The sequence below is a fragment of the Filicampus tigris genome, chromosome 1, assembly GCF_054856515.1.
Source record: "Filicampus tigris isolate MCC_2025a chromosome 1, RoL_Ftig_1.0, whole genome shotgun sequence".
Taxonomy (NCBI): Eukaryota; Metazoa; Chordata; class Actinopteri; order Syngnathiformes; family Syngnathidae; genus Filicampus; species Filicampus tigris.
Window position 1 is genome coordinate 24,094,945 of NC_141217.1, and position 25,996 is coordinate 24,120,940.

Here is a 25,996-nt window from a genome sequence, read left to right on the forward strand (position 1 = left end):
GGCGTCAGGCTTTACTGCCGACTTCACAGCCTCCACACGCCCGTCGTCAAGTAAGTACCTGCCCTTTTCCTCGCTCACTTTATTTTTCTTTCCCTCCAGAGCTACTCTCACCTTGCAAGAATGAAGTCGCAACAGAGAAGAAGAATAGAGAATCAAAAGCGGGCTGCTCATTTAAGCACACATTCAGCTATTTATCCTCCATCCGTCCGTTTACAGTATTCAGGCTTGCGTTGTTGCAAACAAAAAGCTTACATGGCACAGGCAAATCACTGCATACCAGACAAGTTAGTACAGTATGTCATATGGACAAGCTTTTTAAGTACAACATGAAATTGACATTATAGACTGCCCAGCATTTGATAATGTGTCTGTTGAGTGTGAATATGACAAACATCAGTCACATTTGTAATGTATGTTTTTGTATAACTACAGACACACAAAACTAGTTAAAGGGGAAATCAACCCTAACATATTTTTTTCAATAATATGTTCCCAGTAGGCCCACTAGTTAAAACACGGCATTCTGCGTAATATTGCATTCGTGGAATATGAGTTAAGCAGAAAAAAGACACCCGTGTTTAACCATCTCAGGGGGACGGAAATGACAAAATGGCCGCACCCAGAGATGGCTAAAAATAAGTGGAATAACTCTTATTCCACAAATGCAATATTTATCTGAATGCCTTGTTTCAACTAATGGGCTTGCATAGAACATATTCTTGAAAAAATTGTTTGGGTTGACTTCTTCTTTAAGTGTTGTTATATATTACAAAAAAACCTAGCTAATTAAAATGACAAATGTATTGTATGAAAATAAGAGATTTTGTGCTGCACATCTTTTGTTGCACTAGGGACAGAGACCATCATTTGAAAACATTTAAATCCGTGGTGCCTGCTTGCAAACTCGTGGATTGGCTCCTCTCACAGGTACTGTCATTATGTTTTATCATGTTTCAATTAAAACAACAGGAAGGAATAATTATTGTTTTGCTTCAGGGCTCTCCCTAGAAGTATGGAATGACCTTCTATGCATGTCACATGGATTTGCTGTAATTGACAAATCTGATTTGGGGTTTAGGTGATAAAGCGCTGCCCCCATGACTGAACATACAATTGATTGTTTCACTTTCTTTAGGGGCGCTCACTCTTTTCTCCAGGCTCTGCATGCCTCTTCCGCTTGTAGCTGCTCGCCTTGTCGCAACCCCTGCTTCTGCCCCCGTTGTCACGTTAACACACGCTGTACTTGTGTTGCACACCTCTCAGTAGATGTGCGTGGGTGTGCAGTGGCTCCTTTGCATGAGACAGGCAATTTGAAAAGTGTCAAAAGTGCTGTAATTCTTGCTCCTCGGGGGTAGCTTGGCAAAAGCACCTTACAAACATGTTAAGACACCTAGGGACTCTTGAACAGTTTAAAAAAAAAAAAAAAAAAGGAAGGATGTGAGCACATTGCAGGGGGCACATGGAAACGTTTAATAATTTATTTCCCAGATCAATAACCTGAGTTACAGCAGTGCCAAAATCACAGCAGCCATGTGTCAACTCAAGTGTCTCATTAATGCTCAATGACTGATCAAAGAAAGTAAAACTGCTCTCCTGAGTCTGAATATTATTCATGTTCAGGGTTTTGTTCCTGATACAGTATTTAAAGTTTAATGCCCGTTTAAAGGGTACTTATTCAAAGGAACTCCATTTACTGTTCTAATATATAACAAAGACAGCTTCATTTTGATTGTGCGTATTTTTTTTTTTTTCATTTTTGTTTAATTTGAGTTAAAATAAGACATTGTCTAAGAATGAAGTGTTCAAATCAAGAAATAAAGGTTAGGGACCACTGCTTTACTACTACTACTGCTTTACAATTACTATGCTAATTGTGTCTTTTTTTTTTTTTGAATAATCAAGTCAGCCTCCTGATGTTAACTAGTCTCTCTCAACACCATTTTGAGTGCAAAAAATGCTTAAGACCCCACGGTTTTGTAAGCCGCTGTGCGTCAAAGTGTATGAAGGTGTAAACAGGTGAAGATGGTGAATGACAATGTGCGTCATCGTTTCCCAGGGAGACTGCTCGACACGAGAGGATGCGGTGACGCTGGGTGTGGGTCTCTGCAACAATGGCTTCTTGCATCACGGTCAGTTTTACACCTGCTCACACATGGATATATGAATGCTGATTACACACACGCGTTTTCAACTCACTTTAGTTGGATTTTGTACAAAACAACTGGGGAGAATGAGTAGTAATTAGTCATATAATTTAGTCATGACTTTAGAATTATTTCATAAATAGGGGCTATGTATATAATTGCCTACTCTATCATATAATATCGATAATATATATTATTATCGATATTATATTATAAAATAATTGCCTTGAAGCTATAAATAATTTTTAACATATAATCTGAGTAATTTTGCCAAAGCTTACACTACTGACTTATTCAGTTCCAATTTCTGTTTTCTGCTTCGCCTTAGAGTACTGTGAGGTGTACATTTTGCTGTTGTAATGCAGATGAAACAGAAGTGTGTTGGGGAACTATCAAGCGCCGCCTTGTGTAAAATTGACATGATTACACAACCATAACCCTTGTCACAAAATGTAGGTTTTTTTGCAGCTCTAAAATGTTCATCCTAAAAATCTGAGATGAAAAGCAATTTGTCAACTGGCCTCAATCTGAGTGTGGACAAAAAGGCCAGAGTAGAGAAAAAAATTACCCGCCAAGTGGACATTGATTGAAAACCAACAACAGCAAGAAATTGTGTGCCTACTGAAGGCTGAATGCAGCAATTTGCACTGAGAACCTACCCAATAAAATTGACCTAACAACTGTTTTTGGTCCTGACCCTAATTTTGGGAACAGAAGGGCATGCGTCATAAACTCTTTAATCTTTTTGCTCACACTGTAGTGTGATGGCTTTGCCTCCAGCCCAGTATGTTGAACATAAACAGCATTAGCAGTGCATCCTGACCAGAGCTTGTTTAGCTTAGCTACGGTTTTGTCTGGGTTGTTCCACTGAACCACGGCGACTGCCTCAAGGCTCACTATGAGCTGCTAATTACAAAATTCATTGGCCCATTAAAAAATGAAGGGCCATTGAAAGAAGTAATGTTTGCTTGAATGCCATATTAAGTGTGAGGACTGCTATTCATTGTGTTTTTAAAATCTAGCCCATTTTTTTTGGGGGGGGGGGGTTGCTTTACACTGGAGGCCTGTTATTCATTAATTTAAAAAACACATATTTTGCCACTTTATACATTTCGACTGCTTACAGTTTCTGTATGAAATAATTGTAAGAACAGGCTACACACATACATGTATACGCATACATAATTCTAGCTTCTGTTTTGAAGAGTCACCTATTCTGCCGTGTCCATTTTTTTCTTTTCTCCCTCATGGTCATAACCTTTTTCTTTTCAGCCACTTTCACCTTAGTCAGCACATCTGTTGCCCTAAACCTAGTTCTTCATTCCTCTTATTTTTTGGTTGTCCTTGACTCGCTGCACAGTTCCTGCTGTGTTGTGGTGCAAAACAGGCAATGTGATTACTTAAAAGCAAAACATTGAGGCATTGAACTCTGTGTGAAAGTCGCCAGAGCACTTTCACTTGCACGCAGTCATGTGCTTCGGCATAACCCTGAACATCTTAATTTTCACTTTCAAGAGATGACCTGTACATTCTGCCATAAGTTACTCTGCTTCTCTAGACCTCCACCCAGGCACCTCTGAAAATCAATAACTGAATCGCTGGATCCAAAATTTAAGAGACCAAAATGTAGATGCTACAAAACCACAGTGAATATCTTATCAGAGTTGACCATCTTACCAGATCTACTGTATATAAAACTTGAAGCACAAAAAAGCTTGTATAAAACATGTCCGTCTAGTGATACAAACGATATTGAATTGCATTTAGAATCAGCATGTAAATTTGAACAGCAGAGTTCCAGTCGAAAATATTCCACTGTGGTACTGCAGGTGGATTTCGGGCACACAAAGGTGTAACCAGGCAGCCGCAGGCTGTAACTGCATTTTCTCCTGAAATGGATCATTCTGATATTCATGTAGACATAACAACAGACAAACATGGTCTTCCTAAACTAATACCACACAATTATGTTTCCCTGTTTTTTTTTAATTTTTTTATTGAAAACAATATAGAAACAATCTCATTGCAAGATTGAAATTGACTAACTAGTTGGCATCCCTGGCAACAATAACATCAACCAAGTGTGTCTTGTAAATTGCAGATCAGACCTACACCGCTGTCAGGAGGAGTTTTGGGCTATTCCTCTTTACAAAATGGTTTTAGTTCTGCAATATTCTTGGGATGTCTGCTGTGAATCACTCTCTTTAAGTCATGCCACAGCGTCTCAATTGAGTTGATGTCAGGATTCTAACTGGACCATTTTAGAAGGCGTATTTTCTTTTGTTAGTCTTTCTGTTGTTTCTTTCCTGTACTTCTGTGCTTTGGGTCGTTGTCCTGTTACATCAACCATCCATTGGTGAGCTTCAGTTGGCAGACAGATGGCCTTAAATTATCCTGCAAAATGTCTTGATAAAGCAACAATTCATTTTTCCATTGATGATAGCAATGCGTCCAGGCCCTGAGGCATCAGAGCAGTCCCAAACCATAATGCTCCCTCCACTTTACTTAGTTGGGATGAGGTTTTGATGGTAATTAGAGATATATTTGACCCTTTTTAGCTTCCTGTAAATTGTTAAGAGTTCTTAATTGCAGATCTTCAAAGACCTCTTTTTTTTGCAGGGGAATGGTTCACTTGGGCAATGTTTCTTGAGAATAGAAACTCTGAACTGGTGTGTTTTAACCAACACGTCCAATCTCATCACTTTGTTCCTGTTAGTTCTTGAAAAAGTCATGAGCCAATCATATAATTGTTTTTGTGGTATTATCTTATGAAGAATGTGTTTGTATATTGTTGTGATTAGATGAAATTTCATGTGGGAATTCAAATAATTTCAAATGTTTCACATACTCTTTCTTGCAACTGCTGTATATATTTGTTCTTCTATTCTATAACCATAAAATGTGTTTGAGTACCGGTTTCTATTATTATAATATAAATATTCTATTTCTAAGTTGGTAGGTTCTGCAGTGGTCATTTCTGTTATCCGTTTTGTCTTAATCATTGATACCTTGGGATGGGTTGAGTTTTTGATATTTTTTGTTGTTTGTTTTAACTGTGGGAAAACGAATAAGACTAATGAAGAAAAATCATTGTGTCAATGAAAATCATTGAAAAATCATTGTGTCAATGATTTTTGTCTTCATTCTTCACTTTGGAAAATAGTGTAAGCACCCAAAAAAGTCAGAGAAAACGTCGAAAAATTATGAGACAAGGGTGGCTAGCTGTAGCTAAAACTCATTCAATTTTTTAGATTTTTATGTCAGTTTTGATACCGATTTCCACACATATTTGCTTCGAAATTGTGTCCCTTGTATTTAACTTCTAAAAATCTGCTTTATTTGGACATAGTGTAGCACATTCCAACGGGCAAAACAAAACATTTAAAAACACATATAAAAGACATAACATTTTGGTACTGAAAGCTATGATTCTGGTATTGGTGGAGGATGCCCTTCTAGTTCAAAATGTTTGTTTCATGCGTGCTTATATTGTTGCAGTTAAGCATCACTGCGGTGACATAATTTTTTTTGTTTAAATAAACACGGTGCTGCACTCCCTCCGGTTGAATAATTGTCATTATGAGGCCATAGCCTCTATGACTCAGAGGAAATAACTCACTTTGGTTTGAGGTGGCACAAGACTGACGTCAGCGAGTGTGTGAAATCAGTTTATGGAGCTTTATGGAGCTCGGGGGGGCCAGGTGATTTTTTTTTAAACTGCTCAATAGCTGGGTACCTTTTGGCTGTGGGCAGCCTGTTGTCTTTTACATCTGTTTACACATTATTCCACTTCAACGCACATCACGCGCACACACACAAAAAAACTTGGGTTATGGCTTAACCCAAGGCAACCACATAAATTCAGTTGGTATTGTTTTGGTGTTGTTCTTTGTTTCTCTCTCTGTTCCACTTCAAAGAAATCCGATACAAGAACTGTATCATCAATTGCCATTTTCTCAACATTGAAATGAATCCAGATGTTAGAAAGTTAACACCCTGACTAAAGTCAAAATGATTAGGCCACAGGCATACATAGCACAATATTTTGTGGTCAAACATGTTGAGATGTATTAACGATTAAAGAGTCATGCTTGGCATGTCTTGGCAACTGTTGTACAGTTGTGTTGTTATGCAGTATGCTCATGCTTGTGCACTGAGCTGATGCAAAATACAGTAAAAGTGAATGCCATCACTGAAATGTATTGGACAAATGTTGCTCATGCATGAGTGTACCACAAGGAAATGCGCAACATGACAAAAATGTTGTTTTGTATTTATAACGCCCTGCTCACCTGTTTGAGTGGCCGCATGTGTTTGAGTGAGGCCGAGCAGAGCAGTGAGATGAACAAACACACTACACAGGCTGCTTCTTGAATCCCCCCAGAGGGTCCTGCCAGCTATGTCCTGTTTTGGCTATGACACACGTGTTAGTGTCAGCATTACTGACCGCTCAGCCAATACGGCCTCGTCAGTGTGAACAATTGTGGATTTTTAAGACTTATTTTGTTTCGTGCATTAAACACTCTTCTATCAACTTTTGGGCAAGACAACCACATGCGTACATACACTACACTACAAACGGCCAAAAACATTTCCAACAAACGTTACAAAAAAACGTGGACATTCTGAGCTTTAGCAGTTTTTTTAGATTTTTTTTTTTTTTTTCGGCAATGGAAACATTATATTTCCCACTAAATCAATAATCTATTTGTATTTATTTTATATATCAAGACAGTTTGTGGGGGTCTGTCGATCAGACTACTTTTAAATGTTAAATCAATCTATATCTATATAATAAAAAAGACACTTTTGAAAGTAACACCAAACTATGTGTTGTTTTTGCACGGGTTACCGAGCATTTGCTTTTTATACATTACATGTGTATATATATATATATATATATATATATATATATATATATATATATATATATATATATATATATATATTCAAATTAATTGGCATTGGATAATTTCCCGCGGCACACCTGATCTCTCACAGCACACTAATGTGCCACGGCACACTGGTTGAGAATCCCTGCACTATACAGCTAAGTTCTCGTGAGAAGTGGGTCCCTCGCAGATTGCTAGCAAACCATAAAATTTTAGCACAGATCCAGGAATATGTTGTTTATCACTGTGTACTGTATATTGGTACGTCTTCATAACGTTGTAGAGGTGCGGTACATCAAGAAAATCCCTAATCTATTTTGGTGCACATCTGGATAAAGTTAAAAATTAACAATCAAATAATAACAGCACAGCTTTGCTTCCAGTTAACACAATAAAATTGCCATTAATCCATTTTGTGTGTCCCCCCCCCACAGTTTTGGAGAAGAGCGAGTTCAAAGACGAGTCTCAGTTCTTCCGCTTCTATGCAGACGAGGAGACAGAAGGCACCAGCTCAAAGAGCAAACAGCTCCAACGGAATGACTTCAAACTCATCGAAAACATCTTGGTGAAGTCGCTGGTGGTGAGTTTCAAAATATGGTTGAGGCAAAGTACGTGAAAAAAGATACAAAAGCACTGACCAAAGCAACCGTCCTACCTGGATAGTAACTCTTTTCATATACAGTACTGTAGAATACACTAGTTGGTCTCTTCCACCATAAATGTAGCAACTTGTTGCTAGGCAGGATTTATGGGGTACAATCCTTTTCCTTGACAACTTGTGGAAGAAGGATTTTTTTTTTTTTTTTTTTGCACAATTTAGTTAAGAAAGGACTGGATGGGTTGGCATGAACAGAAACGCAGAGATTCACACGAAAACTCATAGACTCAAAAAAATCTGCACTATTAGAATAAGTATATCAATATGAATTTATACCCACGCACACATTTCGCAGTCACGATCTGTATTGTATTACTAAAATAAGTATTACAACAAAAGAGAACTGTCTTCTTTCGCCACACCACCATCTGCTGGTCCACGTTTCAAGAATGGAAAATTCATTGTACCACATTCGAAATTTTCTCGTCAGTTTATGATAAATTATTTAAAAATTTGGTACGATTTTATTAAAGTAGGAGAGACTCACCCCCCAGGTTAAAGCTTAAAAGTTCATTACATGATCTTCCCTCCATGACTTATCCACACAAAGCTGGTTACATCAATATTAACTTTCCATGGAGACACATACAATGACTGTGGCATCTTGGAGCGTTTCCTCCTCACATTCTTTAAACTCCATTTTGCAACATCGTTTATCACTGGATTGCGGCAGAACGTGTAATTTAACACATATTTACAGCCCTGGCCCGAATTTGTATTCAGACATGATACTTAACACCATACAGTCAAAAGCATTTAGACACAGTCAATCAATCAGGGGGTGGACTTGACCCCTATCCTCCCTCAATCTTATTTCTCCATCATAGTGAGACATTTTAGACTCGTTGCTTCCAACTTTAGAGGCACCCCTTTCGCTCTGTTCCAGCGCGGCTGTGCCCGAGTGCACACAAGGGCCAGGTACATTTCAAAAACTCTTTATTTACCACAGACATCTTCTTCTCATCTGACACCACCATCTCCATTTTATCAGGGCTGTGCATCAGGAAGATGGCCCTGAATGCTCACTTAATGGAAGCCAGCTAATGTGTTTGCTAATGACAACACCGAGCCCCTCTTAACTCGGGAGTAGAGTGCAAGAAGCAGAGAAGCAAGATTGTGTACATTCTGCACATGAATGCTCATAACTGCAAACATACACCTGTTCTGTTTACAACGTTTCAGTACAGGGATACTGTAAATGTACAAATCACACGCTGCAGTTAAATGTGTTTAACAATACATCCTTATCAAAGGTATTTCTAATATGTTGCTTACTTTAATAGAGGTTACTTTCATATCGCTACCTGAGACGGTCCAAATATTACAGACAGCATAACAGTGCAGAAACTACAGCAATAACGATAGACATAGTGCTAACAGTTTCAGTAAAAAATTAGCGATATTATCTTTGTAAAGGCAAAATATTCGATTGAATCAGAAGTGCTCGATGAGTGTACATACTAGACAGGTTCAATTGAGTAATTCAATCTTTGTGTGCTAGATTCACCCTGAGGAGGAGGATTACGGCTTTGAGATTGAGGAGAAAAACAAAGCCATTATGGTGAAGTCTGTCACCAGAGGCTCACATGCTGAGGTAACGCACGCACACACACACACGCACGCACGCACACAATGTTCCTTGCCCCTGCCCCATGGCATTAGTTCCTGTAGGTAATGGCTGTCTAATGATTAGACGGATGCTGTCTGTCTTCTTCTGTTTCCCCGGAGGGGCTTTGTTGTGATTGGATGTTGGGCCACTGGGCAGGCCCACCCACATCCCCTTCACAAAAATAAGACACACAAATAAAATACAATGTGCCACGTTGGGGCACAAAATGGACTGTGAAACTGCTTTGGACAGACAGATGATGTTTTTCAGGCTTTGTTTTTCACCACTATTTGGCCATGCTTGTTCATTTGTGAGCTAGCAAAATTAAACAACAACTGACAAGTACCATAGTAGCAGTGATGAATTGGGCCCATATTGTCATGTTCGCACACAAGTCTTTTTCTAAGCGCCTGGAGTTGGGCACTTTTCATCTACGTACATGCACTCTTCCCATCCAGAATTCTGGTGTACCCACCGCGCATACACTGTGAATGGGTGCGGAAACACCAAAGAAGTGGGATTTATTGAGTGCTTGACTTGCAAAAGAAGACAATTTCTTAGGTCGATGGGAGAATATGCAAACGAGCAGATTTGACAGGGAACACTCCCATTCTAGGGTTAAGGATGGATATAGGACAGACTTAAGTAAAGAAAAGAGAATCTGTTCAGCCAGAAAAGCATGCAACTGCACACATTTGCCCCCTAAGTGGCACAATGTAAGCTGTCTTGCATTCAAACTATTCAGACTGCAGCATGTCGTCACTTGTTATTGAAGGTAAAGTACTTGTTTTATTGTGATTTCGTTTTGCAGTCATTGACTTGTTTACTTTGTTTACACTTGTTTGGCAATGAAGAATGTAAAAAGGGGAGCACCTGCAGGCAAGAATTGGGGCACAACCCTAACAGAATTGTTTGAAAAAATTTGCTATCACCTCATCATTTTCCAGGGCAGGGAGGGGCAACCGGCCACACTCTGAGTGGCTCTTTGATTACGGTAATTCCCCTTAAAAAAAGTTAGCGATTGAGTTAGTGAGTTAGTTAGTGAGTTTGTTTGTTTGTTTTGCAAACCCCAACATTTCTATTAAAAGAAAATGCTGCAGATTGACATTTTTGGTCAATGTTTTCCACTGGGAAATGGAGAAAAAATCCCAGAAAAAAAACGGGAAACATTCTAAATATATATATATATATATATATATATATATATATATATATATATATATATATATATATATATATATATATATATATAATTTTTTTTAAAGAAAAAAAAATGCGAATATGCAAATCCACGTGTGCCGAGTGTGAATATGCACAGGTCGATTGTAGTTTGAGTTGTAATATCACCAATCACCAATAGATGGCAGATACGTCTTAGTTGTGCTTATATTGGGTCTTACACTGCCCTATATTACAGCGTGAGTAGGCTTTTTTGTGGATTTGGAATGATGTGCAGGACAAACCTCAATAATACAACAATTTTGAGTCAATTTGTTTATTTATTCATTTATTGTTTTAAATGTACAAAATGAGAACTTCAAATCAATGTTGGTTTTTGGTTCAGAGGTTTTGTGCCATCCTTGAATGGTAATTACAATGCAAGAAAGCCCTTTGCACTGGGAGAAAAATAATAATGTATAGTTATTTTGTTGCTTGCTTCAAACCCTTTGTTGTTGTGGTTAGCATCCATTGAAAAACATAAAAACATGAAATATATTAACCGGTTATGCGCTCCCGTCCTTAATGGGTTAAGAACACGTATTTTGCATGTATGCACATACTCTGTCCATATTTAAAATAGCATCCTGTACGGTAATTGTGCTCCACTTTAATAGAAAATTCTCTTTAATATATTCGATACTTGAATCCAGTGGGTTTATTGGATCCTGATGAGTTGTGAAATTCTTCAATCATAGTCAGTCACACATTGATTTAGTAGATGAGAAATGCTTAGGCCTAAGCAGAGGATTTCTTACAAGTCAGGCAAATGCAACTGGTGTATATGTGAACAATTTGGTGTTAACCCAAATTAGGATCATTTGGCCTTGACAAGTGTCTCAACTCTACTTGGTGCCATTACTCTCTGTTATTTCAGTTTCCCACATTGCTCCCTTTCTCAGTGTCTGGATAATCTCTCTCTGTTTCTCTCTGGGCAGTTTTCACAGTAAACCCTCAATCTGTGCTCTCTTTTCTCCATTCCTCTCGTTCCCTCTTCGTCTTTTATTCATCATCCTCAGTGTCCCCAACCTCTCCACAATAACACCATTGGTAGTTGTGACATGGCCTGTGTGCCAGCACATTGAATGCGGCTCAGCTGATTCCCATGGGGCTCTGAAAGGGGTTCTCGCACAAGCGCGCACGCACGCACATACACACGCACACACGCACAGCCCTATGATACTATTACATCAAGTCAGGCAAACTCCTCTCTGCTTTTCCCGGTCATTCATTCATCCCGGGCCGTTATTCAGAGTCGGGGCCCCAGCTCAGCCAAGGCCACCCCTCCGGATGTGCGTCCAGGACACTGGACTCACACTTGACTCACACAGAGCACACACTATTCTCACAACGTGACTGCATTTCATGTCCAATAGCAGGTCGCCACGTAGTGTGAGTGTCATTAATAGCTTGTTTCTGACAAAAAAACAAAACAAGCAAAGCATGCCTCAAGATGTTACACCATGCATGTAATAATAATTGTATAATAATTATTTAAGAATTGTGTTGTACAATTAGATCAATGGGCATTATTATGCTCTTCATTATCGAATATACGTTTACATATATGTATATATACGTTTATGTATATGTATATATATGTGTATATCTATATGTGTATGTATATACAGTATATGCGCAGGCATGGTGGGACGGTGTGACCTATTATTAAAAAGATCATCTATGTCCATCTGTCCGTCCAGATGGCAGGTCTGCAGGTGGGCAGGAAAATCCACACCATCAACGAGGACCTGTTGTTCCTCAGGCCTTTCGCTGAGGTGGAAGCCATGATCAACCAGGCCTTCTGCATACGACGCTCCCTGCGGCTACTCGTCACCACCAAGGCCAAGGAGTAAGTGACTGCTCACATAAACATGCACACAAGCATGGGGCGCTCTGGTCTGATGGGTTATTTCTCTTCCAGGATTGTGAAGGTCCCTGACAACCCAGACAGCCTTTCCTTTAGACTGTGTGGCTCGGCACCCCCTCATGTCTACGCTGTAAGGAAAGGTGAATGACCCATTCCATTGACCGGATTGCAGAATTATTAAATGAATTCCCCTGTGGCATGCAGTCGATATTTAATACCCAATCACAGGCCTCCATCAAGGCTGGAACAGTTCTCATTTATATTAGCACCAAACAAATAAAGCTCACAAACCTCAATAATAACCAAAACAAAATGTCTATATGTATTTTTTTTTTTTTTTTGCAGCCTGTATGTTCACTGGCAAAGTAGTTTTGCTAATGACAATGTGCAGCTGCCAGAGGGGTAATTAAATGTACTTTTCCTAAACTCGGTTACAGGCCTCATATATTTTGCAGACAGGACCCCAATGTTTGGGGCTCTGTGCACATATTTCAGCAAGCTTATCCTTACACTGACACCATTATTGCTGCTAAATGCTTTGAAAGCGTTTAAGGTGTCAAAAAGACAAATAACGCTACTGAAATCAAGGGAAAGATGAGGTAACTCTAGCCTGTAGCCACCTGTTCCATTCTGCCCTGAGTTAGCCTTTATTGGGTTTTTATGACCACCTGTCACCCACACTGCATTTGGTCAAGGTTCAAATCCTTAAAAAGACCAAACTCTACTTCACAGACACTTCTAATTAGACTGTTGTTATGCATGATTACATTAACTTATTCCTAAACCAAAGCTGTTTAGGACTGCAATCAAATGTTTATCACCTAATTTAGTTTCCCTCTGCGCTGTCCAATATTGGGTCTAGTGGTTTTGTGGTTAGGTAACTGTTGGCACTCGAGGGAGGAAGTGATGCAAGTGATATTTTTAGATGGGAGAGATGCAGATAATGGAGGTGTTGATTGGGCATCCGTTCTATAAAGCCATTAGTGGCTTAGGACAGCATGTTGTGGGAAAAATGGATGTCTGCTTTTCTTGTTGGAACCAAAAACAAAACAAAGAAAACGGAATGCCTGCTAACGTCTAAAATGAGTTTTACTTAAAAATGAAATGAAGAGGACACTTTAAAGGGCATGTCAAGCCAAACATATTTTTTTCAAGAATATGTTGTATGCAGGCCCACTGGTTGAAACGCAGCATTCTGATTAATATTACATTTGTGGAATATGAGTGAAGCAGCAAAATCCACCCGTTTTTACCCATCTCAGGGGGCGGCTATTTTGTCACTTCTGTCGACTGAAAATGACTGATGCTCAGGGTTCAGATAAGGACCAATCATAGCTCAGCTTCAGAAAACAGGTGAGCTGTGATTGGTCATTACCTTAGCACCGAGCAACTGTGATGTTATTTTCAATCGACAGAAGTGACAAAACGGCCGCCCAAAAGGTCCTACAAAATATAAAGTGTTCCAAAAATACAAATGCAGAGTTAATCCTGCTCACTGATCTGAGGTTTTGCGAGATTTTGTTGACCTTGCTCATGACATCAGGCATTACAGATATACTGGCATTCCAAAGTTTTATGCAATTTTCTTGAAAGTTGTTGGATTTAAGTGGAATGATTCTGGGGTTCTTCTCTAATTTAGATTTATCCCTCAACAATTGACACGTGTTTTTAGTTTGCTTTCTGTGGTCATCCAACAAAGTTTCAGATTACACGTGCCCACAATTTATTTTTTTAAACAATACATTTCTGTCTCTGTCACTCAGCTGATCTCCCCTTTGACCTCTCTCGTTGACACTCTACACAGGCTGGGAGGCGGTGGGGGCGGGCCTTCAACCCGGTCAGGTCATCCTGAAAGTCAACGGCAACAATGTTAACCGCAGCGACTACCAAGAGGTTCTGGAGCACTTCAGTGCACAGCAGACAAACCTCGAGCCCTCCCATGTGGTGAGAAGACACGCATGTACAAAAGAAACATGGAGATTTGATATTTTGTAAGCCCACAATTAAGATGACATCATTTTTCAGCTTTCTAGTATACAAAACTCATGCATGTCTTGGATGGTACAAAAGAGCCCGGCATTACCATTATTTAAGCTACAAATGACATCCCTTTGTCATCTTTTGTGAACCAGGAAGAAGTCTGTTCAACAGACCGATGAGCGCAAACACAATTGGAAATCCCGCACAGTGCCATTAAGTTTAGCTAGCAGCTCAGCCTTGTGTTTGTATTCAATATATAGTCCCCCCCCTTTCACATTTGTCTGCAGTCTCCGAAAAGCATTCACATTACCACCACCGCTCTTACTTGGACTGTGGGCCGCATTCAACGTTCTTAAAGGTGAAATCGACCCAAACACATTTTTTTCAAAAATATGTTCCCAGCAGGCCCACTAGTTGAAACACGGCATTCTGATTAATATTGCGTTTGTGGAATATGAGTGAAGCAGCAAATTCCACCCCTTTTTAGCCATCTCAGGAGGCGGCCATTTTGTCACTTCTGTCGACTAAAGATGACATAAAAGTTGCTCATGGCTCAGCTTCAGATAACAGATCAGCCATGATTGGTCGTTACCTGACCCCTGAGCAGTTGTGATATCATTTTCAATCGACAGAAGTGACAAAATGGCCGCCCCCAGAGATGGCTAAAAACGGGTCGATTAACTCTTATTCCACAAATGCAATATTTATCAGAATGCTCTGTTTCAACTAGTGGGTATGCATAGAACATATTCTTGGGAAAAAAAGATGTTTGGGATGACTTCCCTTTATGTCCAATATGTACACAAGACTGTGTACAAAATAAATATTTCAAAATAACTAACTCGTATCTTTCTGCATGAATGCCAACCACTGTTGGCAAGAATGTTTCGGTTGAATTTTTATTTCCTTAAGTCATGCTTGAGTTCAGAAGTTCACTCTTTATTGTACTCAGGCAGCATCCAACCTGCAACACTCACGTCTGGGTAACAGGAAGCCAGTGGTGCCAGGCAGTTTTTCACAGGGCTTCAGACAGAGTGGGACGTCTCCTCACTGTATGAAGTGCGCTGCAGTGTTTTGTTTTCTTTCAGTCATCCCCGCCTTCTATTCTCTTTCCAAATCCTCTTCACTCACACCCAATGAGCAGGCTCAGCCTAAGTGTGAATCCTTTGGGATTTGTTTCACTAAATGGTTGCGGCTTCATTTGATCTCAGGATGAATTATCAGGATGTTGTTCAAGTGGTTGATTGCACTGCTGAGTTTCGGGTGGAGCATGATCGACACCCTCGGTGGCGCTTCTTAATTTCCTTTATTAAGTGCATATACACACAATTCTGAATGTAAATTAGGGAAAGTTGGACAGTGGTCGCACTTGATATCATGAAAAATGAACAATCAGTTATCAATTCATTGTTCAATATTCTATTAACCCATGTACCTATTAATATTCAGCCTTACTCCACTGCTTCCTCAGTGTCAGTGGGTGTACCGAGCTTTTGAGGACGTGGAAGAGCTTCAAGGCCAGCGAGCTTCAGCTGAAAAGGAAGAGAGCCCTTTCAGACCTTACCCTGTAGAAAATGGCTCTGACCACAGTGAGGAAAATGGCACCAACGGAACAGGTAACTGACTATGCGCACCAAAGTTTTATTTCCTTCCTTTTTTTTTTTTCTTCTTATTTAAGTATTTTGCACTATTTTCAGACTCATTTGTGGCCCAACAATTTCATTTTGACATACAAACTATTGCTGCTTCATGTCTGATTGAAATTGGAGTAATAATGCAACCATAGTATGACATCATTGCTTCTTACATCATTTTTCCATCTAGATCGCCAGAGGCTACGATGTCTGTATTGAGTGTGTGACACAAGGCTGGTTAAAAAGCCAATTCAGCAGTTTGTTCTTAGTCTGTAGCATTCTCTGCATCATGGTATCACAGTCACATTCAATATACCTTGTTGTTAGCAGTTGGTTGTTGTTATCCTTTCGGCTTTTCCCCTCAGGGGTCGCCACAGCGAATCAAGTGCACGCTCGATTCGTTATCCAAGCGAAAAGCACAAACTGGATGGGTCAAAAAACCAAGACTGTTTTCACTTCCCCCTTTGCCTGGAAATGTTTTTACTTTGTATGTAAACCGGCACTCTCTTAATGCCCATTACTGCCACCTATAGGAGTGGAGTGGAACAGAATTACCCGACACACACCATTTTTTTTCACTCAAAAGAGGATAAGCGGGCAGAAACGTTTCGGGGCGTTTGAACGTGGCAGAGGTCTTCCCTCTCCACAGTGCTTTTTAAATTTCAACTGTAATTGTTTCCACTCCTAGTGCATACTGCAATATTCACAGTTGTTAGTTTTCCTCTATTATTGCAGCTTCATGTAATACTAGAGTTATTTCAAAGAAACAACAACATTTGAAAAGTCACTTGAGGAATAATTCAGTTACAAGCTAAACTTATACACTGCTCAATTCAGTATACCTGTACAACCTACAGCTTGTCCAGAAATAAATATACGGACAATAAAATATATATGGACTGTAAAAATCCAATATGTTAGACTGCTTTGCTCGAGGACACAAAGTAGTTATTCATGTATTTCTTTCCCATTTCTTTTTATATGGCCCGCAGATTACAGAGTGGGAAGCCTTTCCATCTCCGATGACTCACCGCTGGTCAGCTTGACAGTGGACAATGTCCACCTGGAGCATGGGGTGCTCTACGAATACGTCAGCACTGCTGGGATCAAGAGCCATGTCCTGGAGAAGATAATGGAGCCCAAAGGCTGCTTTAGCCTCACTGCTAAGGTAGTTAGCAGGTTATACCTGGCTAAAAATAGTATTATGGATTTACTCCTAATTTGTCTTACATATGTGTGTGTCACACACTAGGAAGTATATTTCCTTCAACTCTGTACTGTCTATCCACGCAGATCCTTGAGGCGTTCTCGAGTGATGACAGGCTATTTGTTCGCAACTGCAGCCAGCTCATCTCGCAGAGTGACAAAGTGGTCACTATGCCACAGTATGAGTTCAGGCAAATCTGTGAGACTAAGCTGGAGAGCATCCGATGGCGCATCAACAGCTACCAGCAGGTATGGAAGCACACTGGTCTTGTTTCATTAACATGAGTTGAGCACGGTTATTGTTGCTGGCTTGTTAGTCATATTTCCCTTTAACACATACTGTCTTCAAATGTCTATTGTGCTCATGAGAATGTTAGTGTGTGAATGTTACTAGTCTCATTTCTCAATGACTTTGAACTTACTTCATTTAAGACAGGCGACCTAATTCATCATTTCTAATATTATATCATAATTAATAATTGCTCTGTTGATTCAGTCTTCCGTTTAAAGAACAATAACAAGACACCAGCCACAGTGGCGTGAAGAGGCATTTGCCCTCTTCTTGAATTTCTGATATATATATATATTTTTTTGCACCGTTTGCCCACTTTAACATCTGAGGAATGGAAATCTATCCAAAGCCACCTGGCCCTGTGTGAAACTTGCCCCCAAAACCTAATAACGGGTTGCTCCAACATCAGCATGTTCTACACCTTTTCAAGCATAATCATCACATTTAAAGTCGTGCCACATAATTTCTATTGGATCCAAGTCCGGACTTTGATTGGCCTCTCCAAAAGCGTTTTTTTTTTTTTTTTAAAGCCTTTCGGGCTTGCTGGTGTGTTTTGGATTGTTGTCCCTGCTATAGGACCCAAAAGTGTTTCAGTCTGAGGTCATGAGCTGATGACTAAACATTTTCCCTCAGGATTTATGGTAAAGAACCACATGCATGGTTCTATGACTCACACAGCGTCATCCAAGTTCTGGAGTAGCAAAGCACCCCCAGAATATTATTGGTTAGCAGTGGTTTTCACCTTGGAACTATGTCATGGATCTCATTTTTGCCCATTCTCTCCCTTATTGTTTAGTCATTGCTGACATCTGCTGAGGCAAGGGAGGCCTGCGGTTCTTTAGCTCACCTGGGTTCCTTTGTGACCACCTGGATGAGTTGTCAATGTTCTCTTTGGTTCATTTCTGTGGACCGGCCACTCCTGGGAAGGTTTACAACTGTTCCATGTTTTCTCCATTTGCGGATAATGGTTCTCACCATGGTTCACTGGAGTCCTAAAACTTTAGAAATGGATTTAACCCTTACCAGACTTGTAGATGATAAGTCACAGTTAATTCATAATTTAATTAATAATAATAATAATAAGAGCCAAGTCCGTTTTCACACAAGGCCAGGTAGCTTTGATGAGTTTTTTTCCCTTCATAAATAAAATCACCATTTAAAAATTGCATTGCACTGTATGCTGTTGTTCATAACTGATTTACTGTATTCATATTAAATCTTATAGTGCTTACCAGTAATTGCCATCGTCCTTTTCTGCAGAATTGTATGGATATAATTCATTCGTAATTGTTGCGTTTCCCATATTTTCTCTTAGTTTTCCTTGGAGCTTCGAAACATGGCCTGGCCCACGTTGAGGCAAGCTAGCAATCGAACCCACGCCCTGAGCTGCATGGACTTTGTTCCGACCAACTTCCACGTCAACATGATGCAGGTTTCCTACCCCAAAAGTGCTACCTCTGCTGGCAGGACCTTTAGTATCCGCTTTGGACGGAAGAACTCTCTGTTTGGTCTTGACCCGGATCAAGGTAGTACCCCATTTCTTGCACACGATGATGAAAATGCAGGGCAATATCATCAGATTTAGTTGTACTGATCAAAACAATGCTGTACTTTAATTTTCCTTTGAATCCTCTGAGATCGGTCCGTGACGGTACGGCTAGCAATAGCCGACCGACTTAACGGCAGCTCAGCGCTCACTCTGGCTAATTGACCTTTATGGCCATTTAAATCCCACAGTGCAAGGGAATGGGATGCCATTAGTTCACTACAGCAATTCCCATTGTAAATTCAAAGAGTGCTTCGCTGTTCGGACCTCCCCATTAGCCCTCGGCCACGTCCTTGCTATTGACATGAGAAGTGACTGGCGTCGTTTGCCAACGTAGGAATGTGATGGTGCTACAGCAGAGGTCAAAGGGCAGAAAAAGATAGATTGTGTGTATATGGAAAAAAACATCTTTGCAATAATTCCACAAAGCAATACAATCTTTATAAAATTCTTCTTTTGTTGGTAGTAGATTTCCCTTTTGACTTTTCTAAATAGTCAAATAACTCCATCTACTCTCATGAAAGATATAAACGCAATGCAGCTGTCGAGACAACATCGCTTGTGTTGTTGCTCAGGCCTTGCTTGTGCTCCATCTGCCGAGCAGTTGCATTGAGCAGATGTTCTAATTCATCGAAATAATGTCGGTTTTAAAAATAGTACTAGGCACTGCTTTATGTCAAAGTTACTAATAATACTCGCTCCGGGGTCCAGAGCAGGATCTCTTAGATCACGGCGGCTAGTTTTGTCTTTTAATTTGAGTAAACATTTGACTTAGCTCGCATCTCAGCGCATCTCAACAAACTCTTCCTTAAATGGAAAGCAGACAAAAGTGTTGCTTCATACTTTTAAACATCTGTTGTGGATATCTATGTCAGACAGTCAAGTCTGTTTTTCACCCATCGCAGCCCACAAGTGTTCTCTACTCTGCACTACTTTACTCTGCAATACTTCAGTCTACTCTTGACACATCTGCACGTTGATATTGTGTTCTCTACTCTGCTCTGCTGTTTTAATCCAACATAGTCAATCTTCTCTCTATTGGATTTTACTCTACCCTAACTCCAAACAACTGTACTGGTCTAAATCTATTGTATTGTTTTTTCTCAGCTCTATTTTTCATGCCTCTGCTGTCATATATATATCATTTTCCTCAGCCCTTTTATACTCCGCATTCATCTACTCTACTCTTTTCACATGCAGCCCAACTGAACCCGATGTCACACACCCAGCATTGTGTGACAAGCATGGGAGCTCCTTCTTGGAACTCTCCGGTCCTGGATGGGGAGGACGGAGAGGAGTCCACGAATGGGGGCGAAGGTTTGATGGACAGCCGATGTCACGGCGAAGGCGGCTTGAGCTTTTTGCTCAAGCAGGAGGACACGGAGACGCAGGACGCCTACCTTCACTTGTACAGCCGCCTGAACGTTGCCGTTCGAGAAATGAAGCAATATGTGGTTCAGATAGATGTGTGAGTAGGAACGGTTGATTTGTTCTCTTCGTGTCGCTCCGTTCAACAGGAAGTCTTGACTTATCTTATCAAAACATTGGCACAGACCTTTGTGCCTGTCTCGCCTCCACAATGATATTTAGAGAAGTCTGTGGAAAGCGTCGGGAGTTGTCAAGCCCACGTCATCGTTTGGCCTTTTTTTGCAGTGCTCTTTGCCTTGTTTAAGGCTGTCGATTGGGGGAAAAAAAAAAAAAAAAAAACATTCCTCAGGCCCAAAATATTTTTGGGCCAGGTCAGTGTATGAATAGAAGAGACAAACACATGCTCATTGTGAGTCTGTCTGTGAGGAAGGGGTGTAACACGCATCAATGAGTGAAATCTTTGATTTCGAGGGAGTCTTTGTCTCGTGACATAATGCCGTATACATGATCGTCGTTCTAAAATGACTCTGTTTGTCAGGTTCTTTTTCTGAACGGAACATTTTTTCTTTCATTTCTGCAGTCTCTTGTCATCCATCACCAAGCCCACCCAGATCCAGACGGGTGAAGGAGAGGCTCCCGTCTATGAGACAGGCCAGCCCCCTTCTTTGGGCCCCTCTGAGGACGGCTGCGACCAGGACAAAGTGGAGCAGGGTGGCATCAAAAGGGTTTGCTTCAAGGTGAACGAGGAGGACCAGGAGGACTCGGGTCATGACACAATGAGCTACAGAGACTCCTACAGGTGACCGGAATAACGTCTTGAGATCACAGCATAGCTTCTCGTGTCAACTACCGTATACTGATACCTGGGCCATCTTTACTCATTCTGCAACATTTTCCGAATATTGGAGTGGCAAGTCGTTGGAATTGTCAAACGGAGACACAGGAAGCTCTTGTCTCACACCTGGATTAAACATGAGCAAGTGTTTCAACTCGTTTACTGACTTCACAAGCCCATAATGCAGCTCATTTCCTCCCTTTGGAGCCTGACAATTCATTCCAGATGTTGGCATCTTAATTTAAGATTGCAGGGCTAAAAATGACTTCAAAATGTTTTGGTCTGATCTGGTTATGTAATTTGCTTGTTGTGAGCTCACTCAGGATGTGTGTGTGCTTGTGTGCGTGGGGGTGTGTATGCATGCATGCGTGTGTGTGGCGCCCCAGTCAGGCCCGCCCTCCACCACCCACAAAGATGTAGTTATTGGTTGTTGGTGCGTTGGGACGGTCTATAATAGAGCCAAGCGTTTGGGGTGTGGCCTCTGGCCCAGTCTCTCATTAAGGCTCAGCCGCAACGTGTGGAACTACCTCATTGCAATAGGATGTGATGGAAAATGTAGGTCAGGCTTTGTTTGTTTCCTCAGTAGTTTGACAATAACTTCTAGATAACGCTGGGAGGCTGCACAGGGAAATATATGTATTAATCATCAGTCTTGGGCAGTGTTGAGAGCTGCACTGTTAGAAAAGGGACGGGATGAAAGTGGCTTGCGCTCACAGATGGCTGGTAATAAATGTGACTGCAGTAATTGTGTGCAGATATCATGATTGAGTAGCTTCTGTCGCAAACTGCTCTGCAATAGGTTGTAAATCTCTTATGTGAATCCAGATTAATTTGAGAAGCAGTGAGTTTGAGGCATGGCGTTGCCTCTTCTTCTTCAATTAGTGTTTTGTTTTCAAAATGATTAGTCTCCTGCTACATTTTTTTCAATTCCCCTAAAATGATCTGTGCTTTGAGTAGACTGAAATGATACAGTGACATCATCCCCGAGTTGTCTGGCATGCATGTTACAGTGTTTTAAATCGTTAAACAGACATTGTTTTGACAGTGTTGACTTTTACTGCAATTACTAAAATGAACAGCTGTCCAGTATAGTATTGACTTCCACTATAACTTGCATCTCTATTTAGTTGTGCATCTGAATATACTGTAAATATGTATACTTTAATAGCATTCTATCACCTTGTGAATATTTAATTCCATTACCCAATCTTTTGCGTATACATATTTATTAGGAGTGGGAACGATAATTGTTTTTTCGATGCATCGTTCGGCGTACTAAAGATTCTGAATCGATCCATAGGTGCTAATACTCAATATTTAAAGTTTTACTACAACTAAAAGCATGCGCAAGCGATTACGTGCGTCAGACGTCTGTGCTAGGCTAAGCTAATACGTGACAAGATGGCGGAACAAGCGAAACCTCATACGGGCGGAGCGAAGTCAAAGTGTGAAATATAAATCTTTGCTCTTCCTTGAGTTTTTTCGTTTTAAAAATAGGTACCAGTGTTTTACATGGTCTATAAAATGTAAGCCAATGTAGTGATGCATCAGAGTCGCAATCAAATCGAATCATAGGGCTCTGAATCGGAATTAAATCGAATGGTGGGCCTCTGAATCGGAATCAGATAGAATCGCGAGGTACCCATAGATTCCCACCCCTAATATTTATACTGTATGTCTGCTTCGATGCAATCTGCATTTCCTTGCCCTGTGCCTGTGATGTGCACTGGCAATAACTTTGCGTCTATAAACGTTTTTAAATATAGGTTGGACATCGGGGTGTGAATTGTCAAATATGTCACACAATATTTACTGCAGCGTGAACAAACATGGGTGCATCATTGCTTGCTTATATGAGTGTGCCTTTGAATAAAAAAGTGAATGGTGAACCTGAGCCAAAGCGGCGACAGATTGCTATGTTAACAATGTCCGCTTAATTGCTGTCATCCCGCCCAACCCCACCAAGCGAGCATACACACATGCACGCAGGCACACACGCACACACATTAAGAACTACAAAACTGCCGGGCAGGTGATAACTTGCCATAGCTTCCCTCCTGTGCCCTCCACGGGGGGGACAAAGGCAGTCTTGTGGTGTAGTACGACGTACTGCTAGGCCATCCATAATTTGGCAATCTGTGAATCATTTGCACCACCTCTGAGCCACTCAAGTACGCACAATTGAAATTGCCGTATAATTTAAGACACATAAATCGTCAGTGTGCTCCTTCAAATCCTGCTGAATCATGCCGTCATATGCCTGTAAATACCAAACTGAAAAATAAAGTTATGGCTGTGCACATTTACTGTATTCTAGTGTAGCTTTGTTTTCCATATGTAATGGATGGATGAAGTAACTTAATTGAAAGCCTCAACAAGAAACATTTCATTACCTTTGATGTATAGCAAATCACAAAAAAAAGACATTTATACATGTCACATTTCAACTGTGTGTTGTTGTTGTTTTTTTTTATGTACTTTTACATCAGCGAATGCAACAGCAACCGAGATTCCGTCCTGTCCTACACAAGTGTGAGGAGTAACAGCTCTTACCTGGGGAGTGACGAAATGGGATCAGGTAACAAAAACCCTGAAGAGAAAATGTAGGGCAACACTTTATTTTGTTGTTAGGTCTTCATCCATAACGCCGCACTCTCAGTCTTTTTATCTGCTTTCACACACTTTCAGTCCTTTCGGTTTTATTTTTCTGACTGGCTCCTTGCCACCTTGGCGAATAACGTCCCGATCCAATGTGAGAGCCAAGGCGTGGAAAAATGTGTCACTGCATCTAACTACTAACATGGACACAAACAAACATATCTGCACAAACAAATGTTTACGCCCTCGGGTGCAGTTCTTCTTTGCGCAGATGTAAAATATTAATAAAAGCACTAGCTATTAGTGTTATTGATTTATCAAAAGTATATGATTGTGACACTGCTAGAGGAGCTATGACATGCAGACAACATCACACGTTAAAGCTACAATGCTTAATAATTGATCTTAAAAGCAGCTCTATATGCCGGTGTGAGTCGTACACCGGTTTGTATCAATTTGGAGAATAGCGTATATTTGTGGTTAGGGCTGCTCGATTAAGAAAAAAATATTAATCACAATTATTTGGGAAGTAATTCAAATCTTGATTATTCAAACGGTCGTTTATTTTTTGGGTACAAAACAAAAAAAATGTTTAAACATAGAAAATATAAAGACAAATAAATTACTTCGAAACACTATGTAAGTTCCTTTTGGACCAAGCAAAATGTATCACATTTTTTATTATAAAATAAATAAGGATGCAAATATTATTCAAATTCAAGTAAGATTTCCTTGTGTAAACAAACAGTGCGTTGGATATAAATGCATATTAATCATCGATTTTTACGATTATGTCAATTTTGTAATTGTGGAGTGTAATAATCGTAATTGTAATTGAATTTCAATTAATTGCACGGCCCTATTTGCGGTTGCCACTACACTACTAACTATAGTGTACGTATGGCTCAAGGCGCAAAAAAGTGACAGTGGAGGTGTGACCACAGTCACCTTTAAGAAATATGATCATTTTTGTAAAATGTATCCTTCCTCGAATTGGAGCAAGTTTGCACCAAGGCGCCGCCTTCATAAGAGCAAATGCGAACAAAACTTGAAACGAATACACTTGCACACTGTTGAATTAAATATACAGTATATTAAGTGTTGGGAAAAAAAATCATCATGTACAATATGTGTTCTGCTTGCTAGGTGATGAATTGCCTTGTGACATGAGGATCCCCTCAGACAAACAGGACAAGCTGCACGGCTGTCTCGAGCACATTTTCAACCAGGTACGGTGACTTTTGACTGAATGTACTGTCTGTATGTGTTCAAGAGCAGTTGCACCAAAGTTCTGCGCAGTAATCAAGTGTTTGTCAATGTTTGGTATGGGTACCACTGGTGGTACATGGGCTTTCTCATGTGCCATTTGTGGGAGTGTGTGGAGGGTGGGGAGAGGTGCGGTGGAGGGATTTTGGATCAATGAATACAAATACAATTTAAAACATGCAACATTAGAATGAAGCTTTTGCCCATGCATACAGCCTGTTACTTATTCTTTTACTTTTAAAATACGGTACATTTTTGAAGTACAGTTTGGTTGTATTTAACTAGTGCAGTGCAATACATTTACACTTGGTTTTAAAGGATGTAGCTGCCTTTTCAAAGATTGCATGCAAAGGGAATAAAGTACCCGGAGTCTTGTTTTTTTTTGTTTTTTGTTTTTTTTTCGCATGGAAGTAAAGCAATTACATTGAAATTCACCGAAAAGTACTCCATAAGACCATGCAGACATTCATGCCCTTTTTATTAATTACATTTTTACGTGGAAAGTTGTGGAGGGTGCCAAACTAACTTATTCCCATCGCACTTGTACATTTAGTGCCCTTTCTCTTGGATATGTAAGTGGTGTACTGTAGTACCAAAAGAGTGGAGGTAGACAAATGGTCTTGTTGATTGGTCACTTCCGTGTGTCTGCCCGCACTTGCTTGGTAGGGGCATGGCAATGTTTCACAACAAATAAAAGTTTGGACTTGCACGTTTATTTGCATTCCTGTGCGAGTTCATTTGTTGTTTTTGTGTGTTGCACGCAGGTTGACGCCATCTACTGCCTCCTCAAAGGAAGTGTCATGACCAAGGCCTGTGAGGAGACCAAGTACTTTTACTCCGACCACAGCCAACCAGGTTCATACTCGCCTGTGTGCCAATG

At 40.3% G+C, this 25,996-nt stretch overlaps 1 protein-coding gene across 2 annotated transcripts in view; it reads left to right on the forward strand.

Annotated features, from left to right (window-relative positions):
* Window positions 1–25,996, forward strand: part of prex1 (phosphatidylinositol-3,4,5-trisphosphate-dependent Rac exchange factor 1) — a 92,038-nt gene that overhangs the window by 55,736 nt on the left and 10,306 nt on the right. For both annotated transcript variants that reach the window (XM_086028340.1, XM_086028350.1), the window contains exons 13-29: window positions 1–50; window positions 852–927; window positions 2,057–2,129; window positions 7,471–7,616; window positions 9,196–9,288; window positions 12,225–12,373; window positions 12,446–12,531; window positions 14,196–14,335; window positions 15,843–15,987; window positions 16,998–17,173; window positions 17,299–17,460; window positions 18,819–19,029; window positions 20,250–20,517; window positions 20,998–21,216; window positions 23,742–23,830; window positions 24,997–25,079; window positions 25,881–25,971. In XM_086028340.1, the coding sequence (XP_085884466.1) occupies window positions 1–50; window positions 852–927; window positions 2,057–2,129; window positions 7,471–7,616; window positions 9,196–9,288; window positions 12,225–12,373; window positions 12,446–12,531; window positions 14,196–14,335; window positions 15,843–15,987; window positions 16,998–17,173; window positions 17,299–17,460; window positions 18,819–19,029; window positions 20,250–20,517; window positions 20,998–21,216; window positions 23,742–23,830; window positions 24,997–25,079; window positions 25,881–25,971 (2,257 nt within the window). The remainder of the gene's footprint in view (window positions 51–851; window positions 928–2,056; window positions 2,130–7,470; window positions 7,617–9,195; window positions 9,289–12,224; window positions 12,374–12,445; window positions 12,532–14,195; window positions 14,336–15,842; window positions 15,988–16,997; window positions 17,174–17,298; window positions 17,461–18,818; window positions 19,030–20,249; window positions 20,518–20,997; window positions 21,217–23,741; window positions 23,831–24,996; window positions 25,080–25,880; window positions 25,972–25,996) is intronic.